General features: G+C 43.1%; 1 protein-coding gene across 7 annotated transcripts in view; it reads right to left on the reverse strand.

Annotated features, from left to right (window-relative positions):
- Positions 1 to 21,035, reverse strand: part of DNAH9 (dynein axonemal heavy chain 9) — a 367,598-nt gene that overhangs the window by 70,663 nt on the left and 275,900 nt on the right. For all 7 annotated transcript variants that reach the window (XM_017531396.2, XM_017531398.2, XM_037739576.1 and 4 more), the window contains 6 exons: positions 20,031 to 20,266; positions 12,930 to 13,052; positions 11,712 to 11,916; positions 9,337 to 9,501; positions 6,055 to 6,195; positions 650 to 820 (listed from right to left, as the gene is read on the reverse strand). In XM_017531396.2, the coding sequence (XP_017386885.1) occupies positions 650 to 820; positions 6,055 to 6,195; positions 9,337 to 9,501; positions 11,712 to 11,916; positions 12,930 to 13,052; positions 20,031 to 20,266 (1,041 nt within the window). The remainder of the gene's footprint in view (positions 1 to 649; positions 821 to 6,054; positions 6,196 to 9,336; positions 9,502 to 11,711; positions 11,917 to 12,929; positions 13,053 to 20,030; positions 20,267 to 21,035) is intronic.

Genomic DNA, 21,035 nt, shown 5'->3' on the forward strand with positions numbered 1-21,035 from the left:
AAAAAAAAAAAAAAAAAAAAAAAAAAACAAACAAACAAAAAGGAAGTAAATTGTCATGGTTTTTTGACATTGAGAATAACTAGAAGACAAAGGTTTCTTCTTAAAGATGCAGAAAAATCAGAAATTCCTGCTTCCCAAACCCTTGAGAACAAAAGTTACTGAAAACTCTCAAAGGCCAAGGCTGCTACAGCTGTGGAAAGACCTGGGCAGTTTCTTCCCCCAGGTGATGACTGCATCAGTAAACTCGCAATCTAAAGGTAAATACACAATGATGGATACTCTACCAAATTTCTCATTGTATTTCAAAAAGCATCTAGTTATTGGTATGGTTTCATCTAGTTTCATATTCAGTGCGACTTTTGATTGATTGGTAGTGGCTACTGGAGGGCTGTGCTGAGGAAGATCTTAGATTATCCAGGATCAGCAAGAAAAAGTACAATGATTGATTAAGTATGTCTGCCATGAGTGGGAAATGGTGAGGGCAGATGCATATACGACATTGGACCTTCTTGTCTAATGCCTCTATTCAAAGACAGATAGTCTGAACATCCTGTGGGAAGTGACGTTGAAAGAAGAAAGTCTCTTAACACCTGTTGGCTGGGCACTAAAAATAACCTGTTTTCTGGAAACTTCTTTAATCCACTTTTACCTGAAAGGTGAGCTGGGCAAGGTAGGTCAGCTTATCACACTCAAAGAGCCCACGGGCGGTGTACTGGTACACAGAGAAAGTTATGCTGTCTATTAGGTTGGCCACCCGCTCCCCGAGGCTCTCGTTGGGAGCAGCCCTCTCCACAGCTTTCTGGAAGACGATACTGAAGGCCTGGGGACAGAAGGAAGGAAACTGGTAAGTTACACACCCCTCTTACTATATACTAGTGGTCTTACCTGCGAAGAATGCGATAGTGTCCCAGCTCATAGAAATCTTTTCCCAAGGCTGGGTGTGGTGGCTCATGCCTGTAATCATAGCACTTTGGGAGCCGGAGGTGGGCAGATCACCTAAGGTCAGGAGTTCGAGACCAGCCTGGCCAACATGGTGAAATGCTGTTTCTAGTAAAAGTACAAAAATTAGCGGGCATGGTGGTGCATGCCTGTAATTCCAGCTACTTGGGGGGCTGAGGCAGGAGAATCGCTTGAACCTGGGACGTGGAGGTTGCGGTGAGCTGAGATGGCACCACTGCACTCCAGGCTGGGTGACAGAGCAACTCTGTCTCAAAAAGAAAAAAAAAATGTCTTTCCAAAATATCCTGCCAAGAAGGACAATGGTAACAAGAAAATATGCTATTATCTTTTCTTAGTTTGCTCATGTGAATTATTACTTTGCTATAAGGCATATATATCCCTGCAGTCATATGATGAGTCCTTGCAAGCAGCCTCTTTTCTCATGGACCCTTCTTGCAATGCAGGGAGCATAGCCTGCTTTGGTTACATCTTCTGAACTACATATTATATGCATAATATGAAAATCATGTGAATCAGTTTTCCATTGTTTTAAACTTAGATATTGACTATTTTAAAAAGTAAGCATTTGGAATGTTACATTTGAAATGTGATATGCATAGAACAAACAAAGAAAATGAAAGCCAAGGCCAGGTGCAGTGGTGCGTTCCTGTAATCTCAGCACTTTGGGAAGTAGAGCTGAGAGGATCACTTGAGGCCAGGAGTTCAAAACCAGCCTGGGAAAGACAGTGAGACCGTGTCTCTACAAAAAATTAAGTTTTCTGGGCATGGTGGCACACACCTGTAGTTCTAGCTACTTGGGAAGCTGAAGTGGGAGTTTGAGGCTGCAATGAGCTATGATGGTGCCACTGCACTCCAGCCTGGGTGACAGAGTGAGACCCTGTCTCAAAATAACCTTAGAAACAAAACAATAACAACAACAACAAAAACAAAAAACAAACAAAAAAATAGAACAAAAGAAAATACAAGCCAAGATATAATTGAAACTTTTCAATTTTGGGTTATGCAGATTTCCAGTCTTTTCTCTATTTCCCTGTTGCGGCTTCAATAAGAAAAAAAAATCTTAAGTCTTTCTAACACCAAGTATTTGAACTTTAATGGAAACCATATAAGATTTGAGGCTCAATATCTCCTCATTTGCAAAGTAGGAAAATGTGAATTTCTCTCTCCATTCCATGGTTCCAGGGTGTTTCTTGTTAACAAAGCCTTTGCAGTCTTCCTTCTTTATTTAGTTTTAATGATCTTTGCAAAATCTTCTGCCCATGTTCAACCCAATCCATTGTGATGGTTACCTTCACTTGATAGATTTTAGATAGAAATAATAGCTCATTAGAGGCTGATAATGTCCCCCCCAGCACCACAGAGAGCAATTTGGGAAGATTCCAGATAGTTCCATAGAGACAGAGTGGAGAGCCTTCTCCTGGCAGTTCCTATGGCTTTTCCCTAAAGGTCTCTATCAAAATAACAGTGATCAGTAAAGAATCTCTAGTCATTTAAGTTTAAACAAAGCGATTCACAACTCAGGAAAATATCTAAAAAAAAAATGTAAAAACCTAGGTATATTTAGGATTTTCTTTATATTAAACTAATTGTGGCTCTCTTTTTCTTTTCTGTCCTAAAACAAGAAACAAAAATAAAAAAGCTTCTTTCTTTTTGATACAAAGTTTCACTCTGTCACCCAGGCTGGAGTGCAGTGACACGATTTCAGCTCACTGCAACCTCTGCCTCCTGAGTTCAAGCAATTCTTGTGCCTCATCCTCCCGAGTAGCAGGATTACAGGCGCGCACTACCACGCCTGACTCATTTTTTTGGTATTTTTAGTAGAGACAAGGTTTCACTGTGTTGGCCAGGCTGGTCTCGAACTCCTGACCTCAAACGATCCACCTGCCTCAGCCTCCCAAAGTGCTGGGATTACAGGCGTGAGCCACCACACCTGGCCAAGCTTCTTCCTCTTCTGGTGTCAGAACATCTCTGGTGCTGGGCCTGATCCCCACTTCCACAGCTTCCTCCAGAAGGTCTCATCATTGACTCAAACTACCTCGTAGATACTCATCGGCTTTTGTAATTTTTTTTGTAGGGCCCTAATCCATTGTCTTGTATGTTTGGTATTTTTAATCTTTTTACCAGGTTATGAGCACACAGGGTGCATCCTGGGCCTTACTCACTGTCTTACATTTCCCAAAATCTAGCCCATCTCTTCACATATAGTGAGCATTAAAAATTATTTTTTAATTTCTCTTCAAGATTTAGCCAAAGGCAAGGCAAAGGTTAATAAGACACATTCATAGCATGTCTCAGAGTGAAAGACACTTCACTGGGGTCTCCTGCATATTGATGGGAGGCCCAGCTTTCTGTAGTGTGGCATTCTACAGAGAGGCATGGCTGGGGGTTAGAAGGTTATAAGAAGCAGCATCAGATAGATGGCAGGACACAGTCTTGCCAATGCCTAAAAGAAGTTAGGCAAAGTGTGAGCAGTGCTCTAGACCAAGGGTATCAAACTCAATGCCTTCAGGGGCCAGGTGTTTAATACCAAGTAGGGAGGCATAAGGACTGTGGCAACACAGGGGGCACAGGCCAGTCTAGAGGGCAGCATCCCTTGGTTCCAGCAAAACCGCACCACGTGGGACATGAGCTTAGTGTTGTCAATCTTCCAAACCTTCATGAGAAGCCATAATTTGGAACTTACATAACTTCTCCTTATTTTTAAATGTTGGCAACCAATTAAAGTACTTGAAAAGTCCTCCAAGGACCAAAGAAAATGGGACAGTAGGCTCTTGGGCTTCTGGTTTGAGACCAATGCTGTGTTATTTTCGCCTCTGCCTATCCGATGCTGTTTCTTCTAACCTCTTTGAGAAGTGTTATTCCCCCAGCCGAGCCTCTCTGCACAACGCCCACAATAGAGAAAGCTGGGCCTCCTTTCAATCTACAGGAGACCCCAGTGAGGTGTCTTTCACTCTGAGGCACCCTGTGAATGTGTCTTATTAACTTTGCCTAGCCTTTGGCTACATCTTGAAGGAAAATTACTGCCACTTAAATTCCATCTTAACCATGTTATAAACTTCCAAGTTTAAAACCTGGGTCCTGAGTTTTTGCATGCGTAAACACACACACATACATATTTTAATATATTTGTGCTAAAAACACTGTTAGAAGCTGGGATGAATGGTTCCTGCCACGTTGGCCTATCTGGGGTTTCCATATGTTGAGAATGTCTCTTCTTTCTCTGCCAGGAAGGGGAACTGTAAAACCCAACCTCAGACAAAAGCCAAGAGCATGAAAACTACAATGGCTCATTTTTTTTCCTTCAAATCAGAGAAGACTTCTAAAACGCACTGTGGTTTTGATATTTTTTAACACCCTTACTTTAGCTACTTATCATAAAGCAGTTAAATCTGCTTTTAATGATCAAGTTGGTCACTGAACAGCTGTTTTTGCAATTCTTAATATCAGTAAGGTGACCCAGACTCCATCTCATCTACTTTAAAAATGGAGCTTCAGAACTTCCTATCAGGACACTGTTGCTGCCAAACATCGTTTTTTTTTTGTTTTTTTTTTTTTTTTTTTTTTTNATGGAGTTTTGGTCTTGTTTCCCAGGCTGGAATGCAGTGGCACAATCTTGGCTCACAGCAACCTCCACCTCCTGGGTTCAAGCGATTCTCCTGCCTCAACCTCCTGAGTAGCTGGGATTATAGGCATGTGCCACCAAGCCTGGCTAATTTTGTTTTTTTAGTAGAGATGGGGTTTCTCCAAGTTGGTCAAGCTGGTCTCAAACTCCCGACCTCAGGTGATCTGCCTGCCTCAGCCTCGCAAAGTGCTGGGATAACAGGCCTGAGCCACCGCGCCCGGCCAAACATCTTGATTTTGAACACATATTATCATGGGCCTCATCTCATTTCTTGTTTTCTGAAAGGGGCACTGTGGTAGGCTTCTGATGGGTACCTATAGTCAATTTCAACTACTCTTGGAACTAGGGAGGTGATCCTGTGGTTATTAGGCTTATCATCCCAGCTTTTATGCTGTTTTAAAAGATTTTATGATTCTTTCCTAAGTTGCCTTGAACTAACTATGAGGCCAAGTTATCGGATTTCTTTTAAAAACATATAATATTATAAACACAGTTCATCCAACCTGCACAGACTCTAAGTTAAAAGAAAGATTGGGAAACGGTAAAATGCCATCTTCAATCAAATGAGCCCCAGGAACTGGAGGCCCCCTGATTTCTCATCTGCTCATCACCATCCCCACCATCTTGGTCTCCGCATGGTGGTTTAGCTGAAAACACTGGATCTGAAGTGTGCTCTCTCTCTCTCTCTCTCTCTCTGTGTGCGTGTGTGTGAAATCTCCATGTGTCTATATACATACATATGTTGTTTCTCTCCTATCTCTCTCTGTATATGTGTGTGCACGTCCTCTTTGTTGGTTCAAACCAAAGAAGTTTAGAAATGCTCCACTAGCTCCTAATGCCTCTTTACTGTGGTCTTTTGATGAATGACCTAGGGGAGAAAGATGTACTTTCAGAGATGCACTAAAAATTTATAAGTCTTTATTTTTTCATGAGTAAGATAAGTTTACTCAGCACTTACAATTTGCTAACATCTTTGGTTTTAGGAATATTTCAACAATCATAAAGCAGGAGTTTTGGGGATATTAGGGCCATAAGAAAAGTAATTTAAAGTTGGTGTATTATTACTGCCTGCTTTGGATTTTAATCAATACAAGTGACACATCTGATTGTCTATTATATTTTGAGTTCTTGGGGGACAGGGATCACTTCTCACATTTCTTTAGTATCATCTTCCACACATTCAGTAAGCATAGTACCCACTACATCATGTGTGCCTACTGAAAGAATGAGCCAAGACTTGCTGTGGTGTCCCCTTCTGTTCCAGTCAAAGCACCTGTGAATCATGTGAGACCCAATTAAAGAGAAGAGGATGGTAAGAGAGGTCTCAAGGTAACACAGCTGCTCTCCTGGCTTTGATCTTTCAGACCTGCCATAGCTAATGATATTACATGGATACATTTTCACAGAGAGCTGCATTGGCAATATTACACTGCTTTATTATGAGCAGGCAAGAAACTCCAGGTATAAGTCACCTTGAGAGAAAACTGGTACATCGGATGGATCTTGCTGAGGTCATTCATGATGAAGTAGAGCAGTGAGGCCCTGGCAGCTGCTGGCCGGTAGTGCTCTCGGGCCTCGTTGATTTTCACTTCAGTCACCTTGGCCTCCTGGACCTGTTGGAAAAATAAATAGCAGCCCACTGTTCCAACCAACCAGGGCCTCCTGAGAATCAAGTTGGCCTCTCTGTGTGAGGAGACATGCGTCTGCTTAGGGGATGGAGTGAACAGGGATGGGGATGATGGGTAGAAAGCTGAAAAGCTACTATGGTATTCCTTCCTAGACCTGGGATGAAAAAGGAGATGGTAAACTTCTAGTCCTTTCTGAGGGTGAGCTGTCAGCTTTTCCAGCTGGGAAGTGTGAGCTGTGCAAGTTGCCATGCTCCATCTCTAATGAGGAAGATTTCATGGAAATGCAAAAAAATATGTATGACTCAAAAATGAGCCAAGCAGTGGAAATCCAGGGAAAGAAACATAGTATAGTCTTTTTTCTTAATGTTTATGAAATAGTCCATATGTAAATTCACAAAGATCTCTCTCAGTTGGAATATTCTATTTTCAGAAAATTTCTTATCACAGGTAAAAATTAGAAAAGAGACCTCGGCATCAGGAAGAGGGATTCCTTCCTTCTTTCTTTCCTTCCTTCCTTCCTTCCTTCCTTCCTTCCTTCCTTCCTTCTTCCTTCCTTCCTTCCTCCTTTTTCCTTTCCTTTCCTTTCTTTTCTTTTCTTTCTTTTTTTTTTTTTTTGAGATGGAGTCTTGCTCTGTCACCCAGGTTGGAGTGCAGTGGCGCGATCTCGGCTTACAGCAACCTCTGCCTCCTGGGTTCAATTGATTCCCCTGCCTCAGTCTCCTGAGTAGCTAGGATTAGAGGTGCATGCCACCATGTCCATCTAATTTTTTGTGCTTTAGTAGAGTCGGGTTTCACCATGTTGGCCAGGATGGTCTTGATCTCCTGACCATGTGATTCGCCCGCCTCAGCCTCCCAGAGTGCTGGGATTACAGGTGTGAGCCACCGCGCCTGGCCCTAGGAATAGGGATTTCTGTTAGACTGTGCCTCTAAATGCAAACCTCAATTTGCTCTGCCCTTATGCTCCAAAATAGAGGAAAGTTGCTGATAATTTGTGGGAGCAGCACAGGAAAAGGCAATGATCCTTACTGAAGATGTTCTCATAATAAACATTTACAAACTGCAGGAGTATTACCAAAGGGAACAATTAGAAGACCCCTTTCCAAAACAGAACCAAAACCCAAAACACCACAGAAGGATTAGCACCTAATGAACTGAGAATGACTGAACAACCTAAAACTCACCATTAACAAAGTATGTTTTAGAGCAGTAGGTACAAAAGAAAGCATAAAGCAAGGACCTTATGAAAAAGAACAGGCATATCTGGAAAAGAACTAGAATTTCTAAAAATAAGAGTATAGTTATTTAAATTTATAAAGCGTACAGTTTAAATAATAGACTGGAGTTGAAAAGAAAATCAGCAAACTAAAAGAGAAATCTCCGGAAATTGTTACAAAAGCAAATCAGAAAGAAACAGAGATGGAAAATGTGTAAAAGAGGTTCATGATCTTTGATGCCCATCAGGACAAAGCCCAATTTCCCCAGCATGGTTTACACAGCCCTATACAATGGAAACTCAGGGTACCTTTCCTGCCTCATCACCAGTGACCACTTCCAGCTCCCACCCCCTCTACATTCCAGTTACACTCAAGGGAAGCCCCTCCTCCCTCTCACCCAACATGGGTTGAGTGTTCTTCCTTTGTGTGTTCACCCCTCCCTGTGCTTTCTCGACCTCAGCCACCAGCCCTGTTTTGTAATTGCCTGTTTACTTGTCTTTCTTCCTCAGAGGGCCAGGTCCTAGAAGCCTAGGATTATAGCAGATTCCTTGCTGTATCTCCAACTTTCATCATGGACCTTGGAATACAGTAGCCTTCAAGTACGTATTCATGGGGTGAATAAATGAGAAAGAGAAAGAAGACAAAAAGAAAAGGAACAACAAAAGGAAAAATAAAGCTTCATACACTCTTGGCACACAGCAGGTACTCAGTACATGTTCATTGATTTTAAAGAAAAGGATTAAAAAAAGAGATGAAGGGGCAGGGAGAAGAGATCAGTGTGGTGGATCCCATCCTCTGACCTACTTCCTCTAAGTAAGTTGGGTCTGTTTCCCTATCTCTCTTATCCAGGACAGTGGCAGGTCTACCATAATTACTTTAGAAACTCTCATGTCCCTAACCAGAGATATGGAGGCCACAGATAACTAGTAGTGAAACCTGGTGGTCACATCGCAGCTGTTGACTCAGCATTAGGCTGGCTCTTCCTCCTTTCAATCTCATCACTCCAACCTGAGTTGTCCATCATCCCAGGGTGTGTATGACCTGGTTTATCTGTGTTACCCCATCATTGCTTTTTATATTTCCTACCTTGTCTCTACCCAGAATGAAGTCTTTCATATTTGGAGAAATCCCAATAATCTGGCAATAAGCATCTTCCCTCAAAGTTATATTGTCCCCGGACACTGTTACAGATATGCCCTGACCTGCTCAGAGCCAATATGTCCAATGTTCTTCTGATCCAAGCACAGGACTGAGATTGCAGAAGGCCTTGTTGGAGGTTTGGTGGTCCGCTGGGGTAGAGCAGGGGGTGGGTCCCATCACATCCCGTCTTCTAGTTCCCACAGTGGGGAACAAGGGCCTTCCAAACATTGTAAAATAAAGGAAGCTATACTTAGTATGGCACTATATCTTTGCTTCCCAGGATGATACAGTTTTTGAGAGCTGAGTTTCCTAGGAAGTCATTGATGTTTTCTCATTAAAATCAGACTTCTGAGATTATGCAGTCAGGTGGGTTTTGGTCACGATGCAATCATGCCCAAACCAGTTGGCTTTTCTGGCAATGCGATTCCTTAGCTTCAGGGCAATTCCACACACTGTCTGAGGTATCCATTTTGAGCTACCATTCCCTGTGCAGAATACCAGGCCCTGCAAAGGCTTAAGTGTTCATCAAATGTGGATGGAGTTGAGACATCAAAAGTATTCTCCAGAAGGTGGGAACTACATAACACAGCATGTACGAGGTCACTTCAGGAATCCTGCCTAGGTAGACTTTATAGAAGAACTTTGCTAAGACAAAAAAGCCATGTGTTACTTTGACTTCTTTCTAAAAGTCAGACTCATTGTGTAAGAGGAGAGAAAACTGTGGAGGACTCCAACCTAGGCTGCCTTCCCAGACTAGACAGAGGAGTTTTACCTTTTTCTCAACTTCAGCAGCAGTCTGCTTGGTGATCTCTAGGTTTTCCACCAGCGCTGTTTCTCCCAGGAAGTTCCCAGCGGCAGAGGAGAGGCGAGAGAGAAGACTGTCTTCCAATGTTTTCAGGGTAATTTTGAATCCATTCTGCTGTTTTGTGAGATCGGACTGCAAATATCAAGCAACAGAGAGTCAGGTGCAAATGCCCAGAGCATCCTACTATAGGGATAGGTCTGAATAGGGACAGAGTCCCTTCCCTTAGAGACAGTAAATTGGAGGCAGAATGGCAAAGAGCTTCAGACCATGAGCAGGGGACAAGCAGAGGAATCAACATTGGTGCCCAACTGCACGATATTCTAGGCACATGACTTTGAGCCAGTTTACCCTCTTTTCTGTAATCCCAGTCCCTACTTGTAGGATTTCTGTGCTATGCTTAATGCACAATGTACAATGCACAACACACTGCATTGTCAGTGTTCACTAAATGGAGCTTATTCTATTTTTATTTTTTGAGATGGAGTCTTGTTCTGTCACCCAGCCTGGAGTGTAGTGGTGTGATCTCGGCTCACCACAACTCCTCCTTCCAGGTTCAAGCAATTCTCTGGCCTCAGCATCCCAAGTAGCTGGGACTATAGGTACATACCACCATGCCCAGATAATTTTTGTATTTTTAGAAGAGATGGGGTTTCACTATGTTAGCCAGGCTGGTCTCGAACTCCTGACCTCGTGATCCACCCGCCTCGGCCTCCCAAAGTGCTGGGATTACAGGCGTGAGCCACTGCGCCCGGCTAGCGGAGCTTATTTCTGTGACTAGGGGCTAGGGTCCAGTTTTAGTTCTCTGGAGACTTCTATCACCAATTTACTTTCCCCAGATGAACAACTCTCTATGGCTTACTTAAAAAAAAAATCAGCAGAATCTGTCTTACACAGTTCAGATTGTGTAAACCATGGCAGACTGTGTAAAACCTTCATCAAGGCTGGAGTGGGGTGCTGGTATCCAAGCAGGTCTCATCTCATCTTCCCTTTCTGCTCTGTATTCTAAAGCACTGGCTTCAGGCAGCTGTAGTCTTTGCCCTTGTACAGCCTTTGGATCCGTGGGAAGAACAACCTTCCTGTTGAAGGTTCCAGCCACAGCCACCCTGACCTTCTGTTTCTTAAAACCATATATTCTTGATCCTGCCTTAAGACCAGGATTTGCTGTTGTCTGTGCTGGGAATGCTCTATGCCCAGAGGCTTTACAATTATTTAGGAATTAGCTCAGATGCCAACTCCTCATAGAATCTTCTTCTGACCACCACTGTTTAAATTTGCTCTCTGGCTTTCCAGTATTAACCTGTTTGATTTTCTTAAAAATTATCCTCACTATCTGAATGACATTGTTTATCTGTTTACGTTGCTATTTTCTGTGTTCCTCCACTAGAGTGTACATTCCATGAAGGCTGGGACACGGTTTTCTTTGTTTACTGTTGAATCCTCCATACCTCAAATCCTGCCTGTTACGGAGTTGGTGCTCCATAGGTATCTGTTCAGTGACTGAATGACTGCAGAAAGCAGAATCCCAGGGAGGCCTGAACTCAATCTCTCATGCACTGCAATTCCGCACCCCCTCAACCCCCATGTTATATAATCTAATCATATTTAAAAAGAGGACAAAAAGCACATTATATGCTATGGACTGAATTGTGTTGTCCTAAAAGTTACATGTTGAAACCTTAACTCCCCACATGACTATATTGGAGATGTGGCCTTTAAGAAGGTAATTAAGGTTAAATGAGGTCATCAGAGTGGTGCCCAGCCATACCAGAGATACCAGGGAAGTTTCTCTATTTCTTTATGCACAAAGAAGAGATCACATGAGGACACAGTGAGAAGCCTGCTGCCTCCAAGGCAGGAAAAGAGGCCTCATCAGAAACTAACATGATTTCAGACTTCCAACCTTCAGAACTATAGGAGAACAAACATCTGTTATTTAAGCCACCCTGCCTATGGTATTTTGTGATGGCAGCCCAAGCTGACTAAGACATGATCCTAAAATGGTTGGACCTAGTTTTGTTACCCTTGTAGAATTTCATTCCACTTAGTTCTGGCACGTGGACGTGTCATCAGCGGCACTCATGTTCACGTCCCGTGCCAGGCTCTGCTGTTGGTCATAGGAGTGTCCAATCTCCAAGCTGTTTTTGCTTCCGTCCTTCAGCTCACCCATCCTTCGTTTCCCAGTATGTTGTTCCCAGGTTGCTACATGGGGTTGGCACTCTTCTAGGGTCTAGCAGAAGCCACCCTATTCAGTCCAGGAAAAACAGCCCCCCTCTGCAACCTCTCCCAGAGTGAGGTACACCGCTGGCTGTAGTGGCAGAGCGTTTTCTCCCTCCTGTCCTCACCTTCAGCTGCTCCAGGTCTGGCCTCTCCATGCTGACCACAGCGGCCAGCAACTGGTCCTCCAGGCCATCCCTGGTCACAGTGAAGTTGATCAGGGTGGCCTGAGCCTGCAGCTCGGGTTGGTAGTGAGGATTAGCCAGCTTGGTGTGGAGGATGAGCCGGAACTTGGGATTGTATTCACACTCTTTGTCTCCAATTTTAATGAATCTGGAACATAAAGGCTCATGTAAAGGTGAAGTGCCTTCCTGCAAAATTTGGTCAGGGTCAGAACTGGAGACTTTTTTTTCAAACAATATTGCCATATTCCGAGGAGACCTCCTAAGTATGTCTCACATGAGTCCTAGGGTTCTTTTCTGCACTAATGTGGGGAACAGGTACGGAGGGGGATAGATGTTTTCCAATGGCCACCATGTTTGGTTCTGCACCGTGCATCTCTAGGAAGAGCCATTCCTGTTGTGTCCATGTAAATTAGCACATTATGAGAAATCTCCAGCAGATGGCAGTGGAGTGTTTGTAGGAAGGGGAACCACTTTGCGCTTTCCACAAAGGTGCTTTCTAGGCTAGCAATAGGGCTTAATTTTTCTCAAGGCTGACAGGGGAATGACATCTGGGGGGGTAAAATGGTTAAGCAAGTAAATGAGCACAGCTTAAGGACAGTAAAGGCAACTATGGCCCCAGCAGTGGGTGAGGCTCCTGAGTCCAGCACCCCTTCATGATAATTACTCTGCCCCTCAAATGAACCGACTGCCCATCTCCTTCCTCTCTTTCCCTCTCCACACTACCCCCAGCTTGGCCTTACGCTTGCTAAGCCCTCATCATGAGCCAGCACTCAGAGTAGCAGAGGCTCATCAAATTGGCAAGGAACCGAGTTGTCAGAATTCAGATGACTGGTTTGTATAAGACGCTCACACTTAAAAGTCAGTCTGCTTTCTGAACAATTTCCTTCTCAAGTTTCTCCAAAATTGTGCACTGTGGCCATTTAGAAGGAAGTCAATGGGACGTTGGCTGATGGAAGCAACGTTATTCCAGGAAACTTTCTCTAGGAGGCAAAGGCCACTAAATAAACTTCTGCTGGAAGAAGGAAAGGTGGATGTGCTGCAGGGAGCTATTTGACATCAACTGAAGAGATAAAATTCTAGGAAGAGCAGACCTCTCCATGATTCTAACTGGGGCCATGAACCAGCTCCTCACTAAGGGTCAGCAACACAGCTGAGTCTTACCGTCCCTTTTTAATGACTTCTCTCCCAAGCAGGGGTCCTAGAACAGGATCAATGGACTCCTCTAGGTTTTCAATCAGCACCACATCTCCAGCTTCCAGTGCATGCTCTATGGTTTGAAGGTAGCTGGGGAAGCAAGGATGAGTCGGCAGAATGAGCCTGCGGCAAGCTATGGAGTTGGAGACCACGTAATGAGACAAGCATGACCTCTAAGACATAGTGGTATACGTGGAGGCACAGCTATTTGGAATGTTTTCAGTGGCCACATTTTTTCCCTATGTAAAATGATATTTATGTGATTCTATACATTTTTAGAAATAGGGAGAAATTACAAAATACTAAAAAAGATAATGAAAACCANAAAAAAAAAAAAAAAGAAAAATATGTCTTCTGTGTGGCTTCTGGAATTTAGTTATAGTTAAAAGCTCATACTTGATTCTAATATTGTTTTGGGTCCAGTATTTGCATTTAAATATTTACATTGGATCCGTATCTAGTGTACAGGGTGAGGTTTGACTGACTAGATCTTTTTCCAGATGGCTTCTCAGCTGCCTAATGCCATTTTTAGAAAAGTCTTTCTTTACCCTGTTGATATAAGGGGCTGCCTTGTTCAGACACTGAATGCCCGTCTGTACTTGGGTCTGTCTCTGCTGTCTCTATGATTTTACTGTACCACATGTTTTATATTGAGGCCCGAGAGCTGGGCCTGATGGCTCATGTCTGTAATCCCAGCACTTTGGGAGGCTGAGGAGGGTGGATCATCTGATGTCAGGAGTTCAAGACCAGCCTGGTCAATATGGTGAAACCCTAACTCTACTAAAAGTACAAAAAATTAGCTGGGCATGGTGGTGGGTGCCTGTAATCCCAGCTACTCGGGAGGCTGAGGCAGGAGAATTGCTTGGACCTGGGAGGCGGAGGCAGAGGTTGCAGTGAGTCAAGTTCACACCATTGCACTCCAGCCTGGGTGACAGAGTGAGACTCCGACGCAAAAAAAAAAAATTGAGGCCCAACAGGATTTTCTTATCCGATGGAACAGTCACCTTTTATGGCTCTTTTATGGAGTTTTTTACTCATCTTTTTTTTCTTTTGCTTTTTGAGACAGTCTTGCTCTGTTGCCCAGGCTGGATTGCAGTGGCAGGATCTCAGCTCACTGCAGCCTCTCCCTCCCCGGCTTAAACTTCAGTCTTCCTAGTAGCTGGTATTATAGGCGTGCACCACCAAGCTCAGCTAATTTTTCTATTTTTAGTAAAGACTGGGTTTCACTATGTTGGTCAGGCTGGTGTTAAACTCCTGACTTTGTGATCCGCCTCACTCGGCCTCCCAAAGTTGCTGGGATTACAGGCATGAGCCACCGTGCCAGGCCATCTGTCTTTAATATATTGGTGTATACCATGTATGTTTGAATATATTATATTGTCAAGTTTAGCTTTGATAGTATGAGATTCATATGGCAGTTTTGTTTTCTAACCTGGTTTTGGTACATAAAATATATTGTAAACATTTCACCATGTCATTAAATATTCTTCCATGTAATTTTAAATGGCTGGGTATTAGGTCATATTGGTACACCTTAATTTATCAATCAATTAACAAAGATCTAGGTTACTTTTACCTTTTCAGTGTTATGCAGAGTTTATAAATATGTAAGTAGGTTGATTTTCTTAAAGTCTATTTGTAAGACTGATATAATACAATTCAAATAAACAATAACAATAAAACTTTATGGAACTCACCAAAGATCTTAAAGTTTATCTAAAAGAACACAATGAGGCTGGCAAGGAGAAAACCAGTAATGAAGAAGAGGAGGGACTTATATGATCTAACACTAAGTATCTTATATACTTCGACAATATAGAAAGGCTTAAAGGACAGCCTTTAATAGACCTAAATAGACCAACAAGTTAGCAACATTTTTGAAAGATGAATTATAGAAGTTTTTACTTCTTTGTTTATTATTATTATTTTTTTGGTAACTCCTACCCCACCCCCTCACTTTTCTTTACAATGATGATACATTACCTCCATAATGAGAAATACCACAATAAATGTTACTAAATATAAAAGTAAATAAGGGCTGGTATAGTATCAGATAAATAGAAAAGAATAATGAACCTATTTAATAAAACAATATATAGTAAAATGACATCTGTAATTAATTGAGGAAAGAATGGAAATTTTAATAGATGGTACTGAAACAATAGCTAACCATGTGGAAAATTAGTCTGTACCACATATAGCTTAAAATATATTTAAATTGATTGGATTTCTATGTAAAAAGAAAACTCAGAAAAAACTCAAAAAATGGGCCAGGCCTGGTGGCTCATGCCTGTAGTCCCAGAACTTTGGGAGGCCAAGGTGGGATGATTGCTTGAGGCCAGGAGTTCTAGACCAGCCCTGGCAATATAGTGAGACATCCTTTCTACAAAAATACAAGAATTAGCTGGGCATGGTATTGCGCACCTGTAGTTCCAGCTACTTGGGAGGCTAAAGTAGGAGGGCTGCTTGAGTCCCGGAGGTTGAGGCTGCAGGGAGCCATGATTTCACCACTGTATTCCAGCCTGGGTGACAGAGTAAGACCCTGTCTCAAAACCAAACCAGACCAAACCAAACCAAACCAAAAATGTAGGTGAATATTTTAAAAATTCTTGGAAAGGAAAGACTCCTTTAGGCATTATTTATAGAATAAATGGCTGACAACTCTGATCAAATAAAAACTAAAATAAAATGAACTGTAGTAGATAAAACTTCACAAAATTAAATTGTTTAAAAAGTAATGGAGCCAGCTGGGTGCAGTGGCTCAAGCCTATAATTCTAGCACTTTAAGAGACCAAGGCAGGCAGATCACTTGAGGTCAGGAGTTTGAGACAACCTAGCCAACATGGTGAAACCCCATCTCTACTAAAAATAGAAAAATTAGCTGGTTGTGGTGGTATGTAAAACCCCACAAAATTAAACTAAAAGACAAATGAGACACTTGAACAAATTTTCATTCATATGATGAAAGAAGACTATACACATTATACATAATGCAACATTTCTATTCAAATAATATACAACAAATCTAGAAAACCACCCAACACCAAAGTAGTTAATGGACATGAACTAAGAATTGATTGAATGTACTTATTAAGGGCCTAGAGTATGTCAGGCAGTGTTTTAGACGCTAGGGACATAGCAATGAGCAAAAAGAACATACATCTGCCTAAAATGCATTATTAGTCAACTGGAAAAGAATATTTTAATTAAAGTTTGGGGAGAAGGCCAGGGTTGGATTATTATGTCACTGAAGACTCGAATAAAAAATATATCATATTGACTGGGCGTGGTGGTTCATGCCTATAATCCCAGTAATTTGGAAGGCTAAGGTGGGTGGATCACCTGAGGTAGAGTTCGAGACCACCGGGCAACATGGTAAAACCCCGTCTCTACTAAAAATACAAAAATTAGCCAGGCATGGTGGTGCATGACCGTGATCCCAGCTACTTGGGAGGCTGAGACGAGAGAATTGCTTCAACCCGGCAGGTGGAGATTGCAGTGAGCTGGGATAGTACCACTGCACTCTAGCCTGGGCAACAGAGTGAGACTCCATCTCAAAAAAAGAAAAAAATCTCTCTCTCTATGTATCTATGTATCTATCTATATATCATGCCTTTGCGTTCATTTCTCAACAAAGCTTGCTCTGTAAGATAAATAATTCTAATATTTAATATTTGCTCTGTTTAACTATTATTTTTAACACTATATGTATGATTTGAACAACCCCAAGTAATCTGGACCTCTGTACAAGCATGCTTGGGACATGAGGCCAGAGCAATAGAGCTTACTTTGGTGGCTGTGAGCTAGAGTGGGTAAATCTTAGGTTTCTAAGTGAGGATGGCCCAGGTTCAAATAGTGCCTCCATTACTTTTTTTTTGAGACGGAGTTTTTGCTCTTGTCCCCCAGGCTGGAGTGCAATGGCACAACCTTGGCTCACTGCAACCTCCACCTCCTGGGTTCAAGTGATTCTCTTGCCTCAGCTTCCCAAGTATCTGGGATTACAGGCACGTGCCACCATGCCCAGCTAATTTATTTATTTTATTTTTATTTTTATTTTTTTGAGACGGAGTTTTCGCTCTTGTTACCCAGGCTGGAGTGCAATGGCGCGATCTCGGCTCACAGCAACCTCCGCCTCCTGAGTTCAGGCAATTCCCCTGCCTCAGCCTCCTGAGTAGCTGGGATTACAGGCACGCACCACCATGCCCAGCTAATTTTTTGTATTTTTAGTAGAGACGGGGTTTCACCGTGTTGACCAGGATGGTCTCGATATCTTGGCCTCGTGATCCACCCGCCTCGGCCTCCCAAAGTGCAATTTTTTTATTTTTAATAAAGACAGGGTTTCACCATGTTGGCCAGGATGGTCTTGAGCTCCTGACCTCAAGTGATCTGCCAGCCTCGGCCTCCCAAAGTGCTAGGATTACAGGCTTGAGCCACTGTGCCTGGCTGCCTCCATTCTTTTTTTAAACTAATTAATTTATTTAAATTATGGTAAAATATACATAATATATAATGCACCATCTTTTTTTTTTTTGAGATGGAGTCTCATTCTGTCACCCAGGCTGGAGTGCAGTGGTGTGATCTCGGCTCACTGCAACCTCTGATTCCCGGGTTGAAGTGATTCTCCTGCCTCAGCCTCCCAAGTAGCTGGGACTACAGGCGCACACCACCACATCCGGCTAATTTTTTATTTTTAGTAGAGACAGGGTTTTGCCATGTTGGCCAGGCTGGTCTCAAACTCCAGACCTCAGGTGATCCTCCCACCTCGGCCTCCCAAAGTGCTGGGATTACAGGCATGAGCCACCACGCCCGGTCTAACGTGCCATCTTAAAGTGTACAGTTCAGTGGCTTTAAGTACACTGTTGTGCATCCATCACCATCATCCATTCACAGAACTGTTCTTGCAAAACTGAAACTCTGCACCTGTGAAACACTAACTCTCCATTCCTCTCTCACTCCCAGTCCCTGGCAAAAGCTATTCTACTTTCTGTCTCCATAAATTTGACTACTCTGGGTACGTTGGATGAGAGGAATCATACCACATGTCTTTTTGTCACCGGCTTGTTTTACTTTGCATAACACTTTAAAGACTCATTCATGTTGTGGTATGTGTCCGAAATTTTTTCTCTTCTTTTTTTACTTCAATTTTATTATTATTTTTTTCTTGAACAAATTTTTTACTTTTAATTTTTGTGGGTACATAGGTGTATATATTTATGGGGTACATGAGCTATTTTGATACAGAAATGCCATGTATAATAATCACGTCATGGAAAATGAGGTATCCATGTCCTCAAGCATTTCTCCTTTGTATCACAAACAATCTAATTATACTCTTTTAAGAATTGTTTTCCTGAAGGGCATAGTGGCTCAGGCCTATAATCCTGGCACTTTGGGAGGCTGAGGCGGGCGGGTCACAAGGTTAGGAGTTCGAGACCAGCTTGACCAACATGGTGAAACCCCGTCTCTACTGAAAATAACAAAAATTAGCTGGGCATGGTGGCACATGACTGTTAGTCCCAGCTACTCAGGAGGCTGAGGCAGGAGAATCACTTGAACCCGAGAGGTGGAGGTTGTTGTCAGCCAAGATCGAGTGACTGCACTCCAGTGTGGATGACAGAGTGAGACTCTATCTCAAAACAAAACAAACAAACAAAAAAGAACTGTTTTCCATTTAAGGCAATAATATTCCACTGCGTGTGTACATCACATTGTTTATCTGTTTATCTGTCAGTGAACACCTGGGTTCCCTTCACCATTGTCTATGTTGAACAGCACTGCTGTAACCACCAGTGCAAAATTTCCATCACTTTTAAAATGGTATACTCCTGGGGAAATTACTTAACTTCTGTGAACCTCTGCTTCCTTGGATGTGAAATGGAACCAATAACCTTACTGGTTATTACCAATGGGTTACTAATCTTATTAACTGTGTGGATTAAGGAAGGCATTTGAGATAAAATCCCTAACACCAAGACTGATGCATATCAACCTCCCAACGAATGATGTCTGCTTCACTTCCCCTTCCACGTTGCCCCAGCCTGTTTCCCCAGGTGTCCTAATGACTCAGAACAGGATGAGTATGGAAACTGCAAGGCTAAAATGAAGGGATGCCTGAGGGATGCTGGGACCCAAGCCGCTGGAGCCTGGTGGATGCTGGCCAGACAATCTCTGTGCCCTTCACGTCCCTTCACGTGGTAACTCTCCCACAGGTAAGTCCAAAGCCACATGGTAGGTACCAAGGGCTCTGATGGTTTCATAACTAACTCAGCTGCTCCACAAGACCTACCCTTCCAATTGTGCCTCAGGAGGAGACTCTAGGTCATTCTATGTGGCTCCAGGGCAGAGATGGAAATAGCAGGTAGAGGGGAGATAAAGGAGGCAGCTTTTGGCTAAAAGTGAGGAAGACTTAGCCAGGCACAGTGGCTCACACCTATAATCGCAACACTTTGGAGGCTGAGGCAGGTGGATCACCTGAGGACAGGAGTTCAAGAGCAGCCTGGCCAACATGGTGAAACCCTGTCTCTTTTAAAAATACAAAAAAATAGGCAGGCATGGTGGCAGGCGCCTGTAACCCCAGCTGCTTGGGAGGCCGAGGGAGGAAAATCGCTTGAACTCAGGAGGCGGAGGTTACAGTGAGCCGAGATCGTGCCATTGCACTCCAGCCTGAACAACAAAAGTGAAACTCCATCTCCAAATTTTTTTTTTTAAAAAAAGAGAGAGTAAGGAAGGCTTTATAAAGCACAGAGCTGTGTGACAATGGGATGTGAGGCTTGGGGAGGAAGTGTTTGCAGGGCGGTGGTGATGAGAGGATGAGCTCCAGGGATGGTGAAGAAAAGACCCCGGAATGGGTCAGGAGGTTGCAGCACATGATTTCTGATGGGGATGGAAAGCAAAGACTTAGTACCCAGGCATCTTTCATTGAGCTGTTTGCCAAAATGGGAGGAGAAACCTGAGAAGCCTCATGGAGAGAGTGTATAAACCATTGAATGGGGCTTAAAATCTGCTCCTGATGCATACATTTTCCTGCACAAATGGCTAAAGGGGGAACTTTTGTGCTCACCCACTTACCCTTTCTGACCAATCTGCGTGACCCGAAGATCTTCACCATATTTATTCTTGATCCACTTGATGCCTTGTAGCTGAGGGTCAACCATAAGTGGCCAGCGCTCACAGTTGATGAGGATGGTGGCATTCTCTATGGACATGCGGTCGGCTGGGAGGCCCTCGTTCTGCCAGGCAGCCATGTCAGCATCGTCCATCAGCATCCTCAGGGGGTCCAGGGTTGGGGTGACTGGAATGGGAGTCTGGTGAGGAAGAAACACCACCCCGTGCTCAGAAAAGAAGAAGGCATTTTCAGCTGGGGATGAATGCACAGTTTCTCACCAAATGACACATCTCCTTTAAAAGCAAGATCAATATCCCACTGAAGAATGCTTTTCTGGCTGTGTGATTATTTCTGAAAGCAGGCTCTATTAAAGTCCTGATAGCCTTTTATTTTTTCCCTTCTCCATGGATGGACAACTGCAGAAATTCAGCTCGTGTTGCTGATTCTTCGTTTTTTGGTATCTTTACCTAAATCAATTCTACTAGATTATCTGTATTTTAATCTACGACCTCCTGCACACTCTTACCCATGTTAACAGTGGTATTTCTCTGCTATATGTCTGCGTTACTTATGCGCACGCCGTGAACCAGCACCAGGTCCCATGCCTAGTTGGTTTGCTCCTGTCTGTACCAGCCAGCACAAACCACTCTTTCCTCTTGTCTGTTTCACCAGCTTGCAAAAGGCTGGATGGGTTTTCTTTCCCCTTTCCCCAAACACCCGACTCCCAGGCTGCATGCGGGACTCTTTCCTGCAAATCTACCTGCTGGTACATGTGGGGAAGCTGGTGAGCACTTATCATTCTGAGAACTTGCCTGTGGCCTCTCTTGTGCCCCTTCAGGGCTCCTGTGTGTGCCTTAGACACTTTCTTTTTTGTTAGCCTTTCTCTGCTCTGCTCACTTAATTTTTTTTTTTTTTTTTTTTTTTTTTTTTTTTTTTTTTTTTTTTTTTTTTTTTTTTTTTTTTTGAGA

This window comes from Cebus imitator, unplaced genomic scaffold, assembly GCF_001604975.1.
Source record: "Cebus imitator isolate Cc_AM_T3 unplaced genomic scaffold, Cebus_imitator-1.0 Scaffold72, whole genome shotgun sequence".
NCBI classification, from domain to species: Eukaryota; Metazoa; Chordata; class Mammalia; order Primates; family Cebidae; genus Cebus; species Cebus imitator.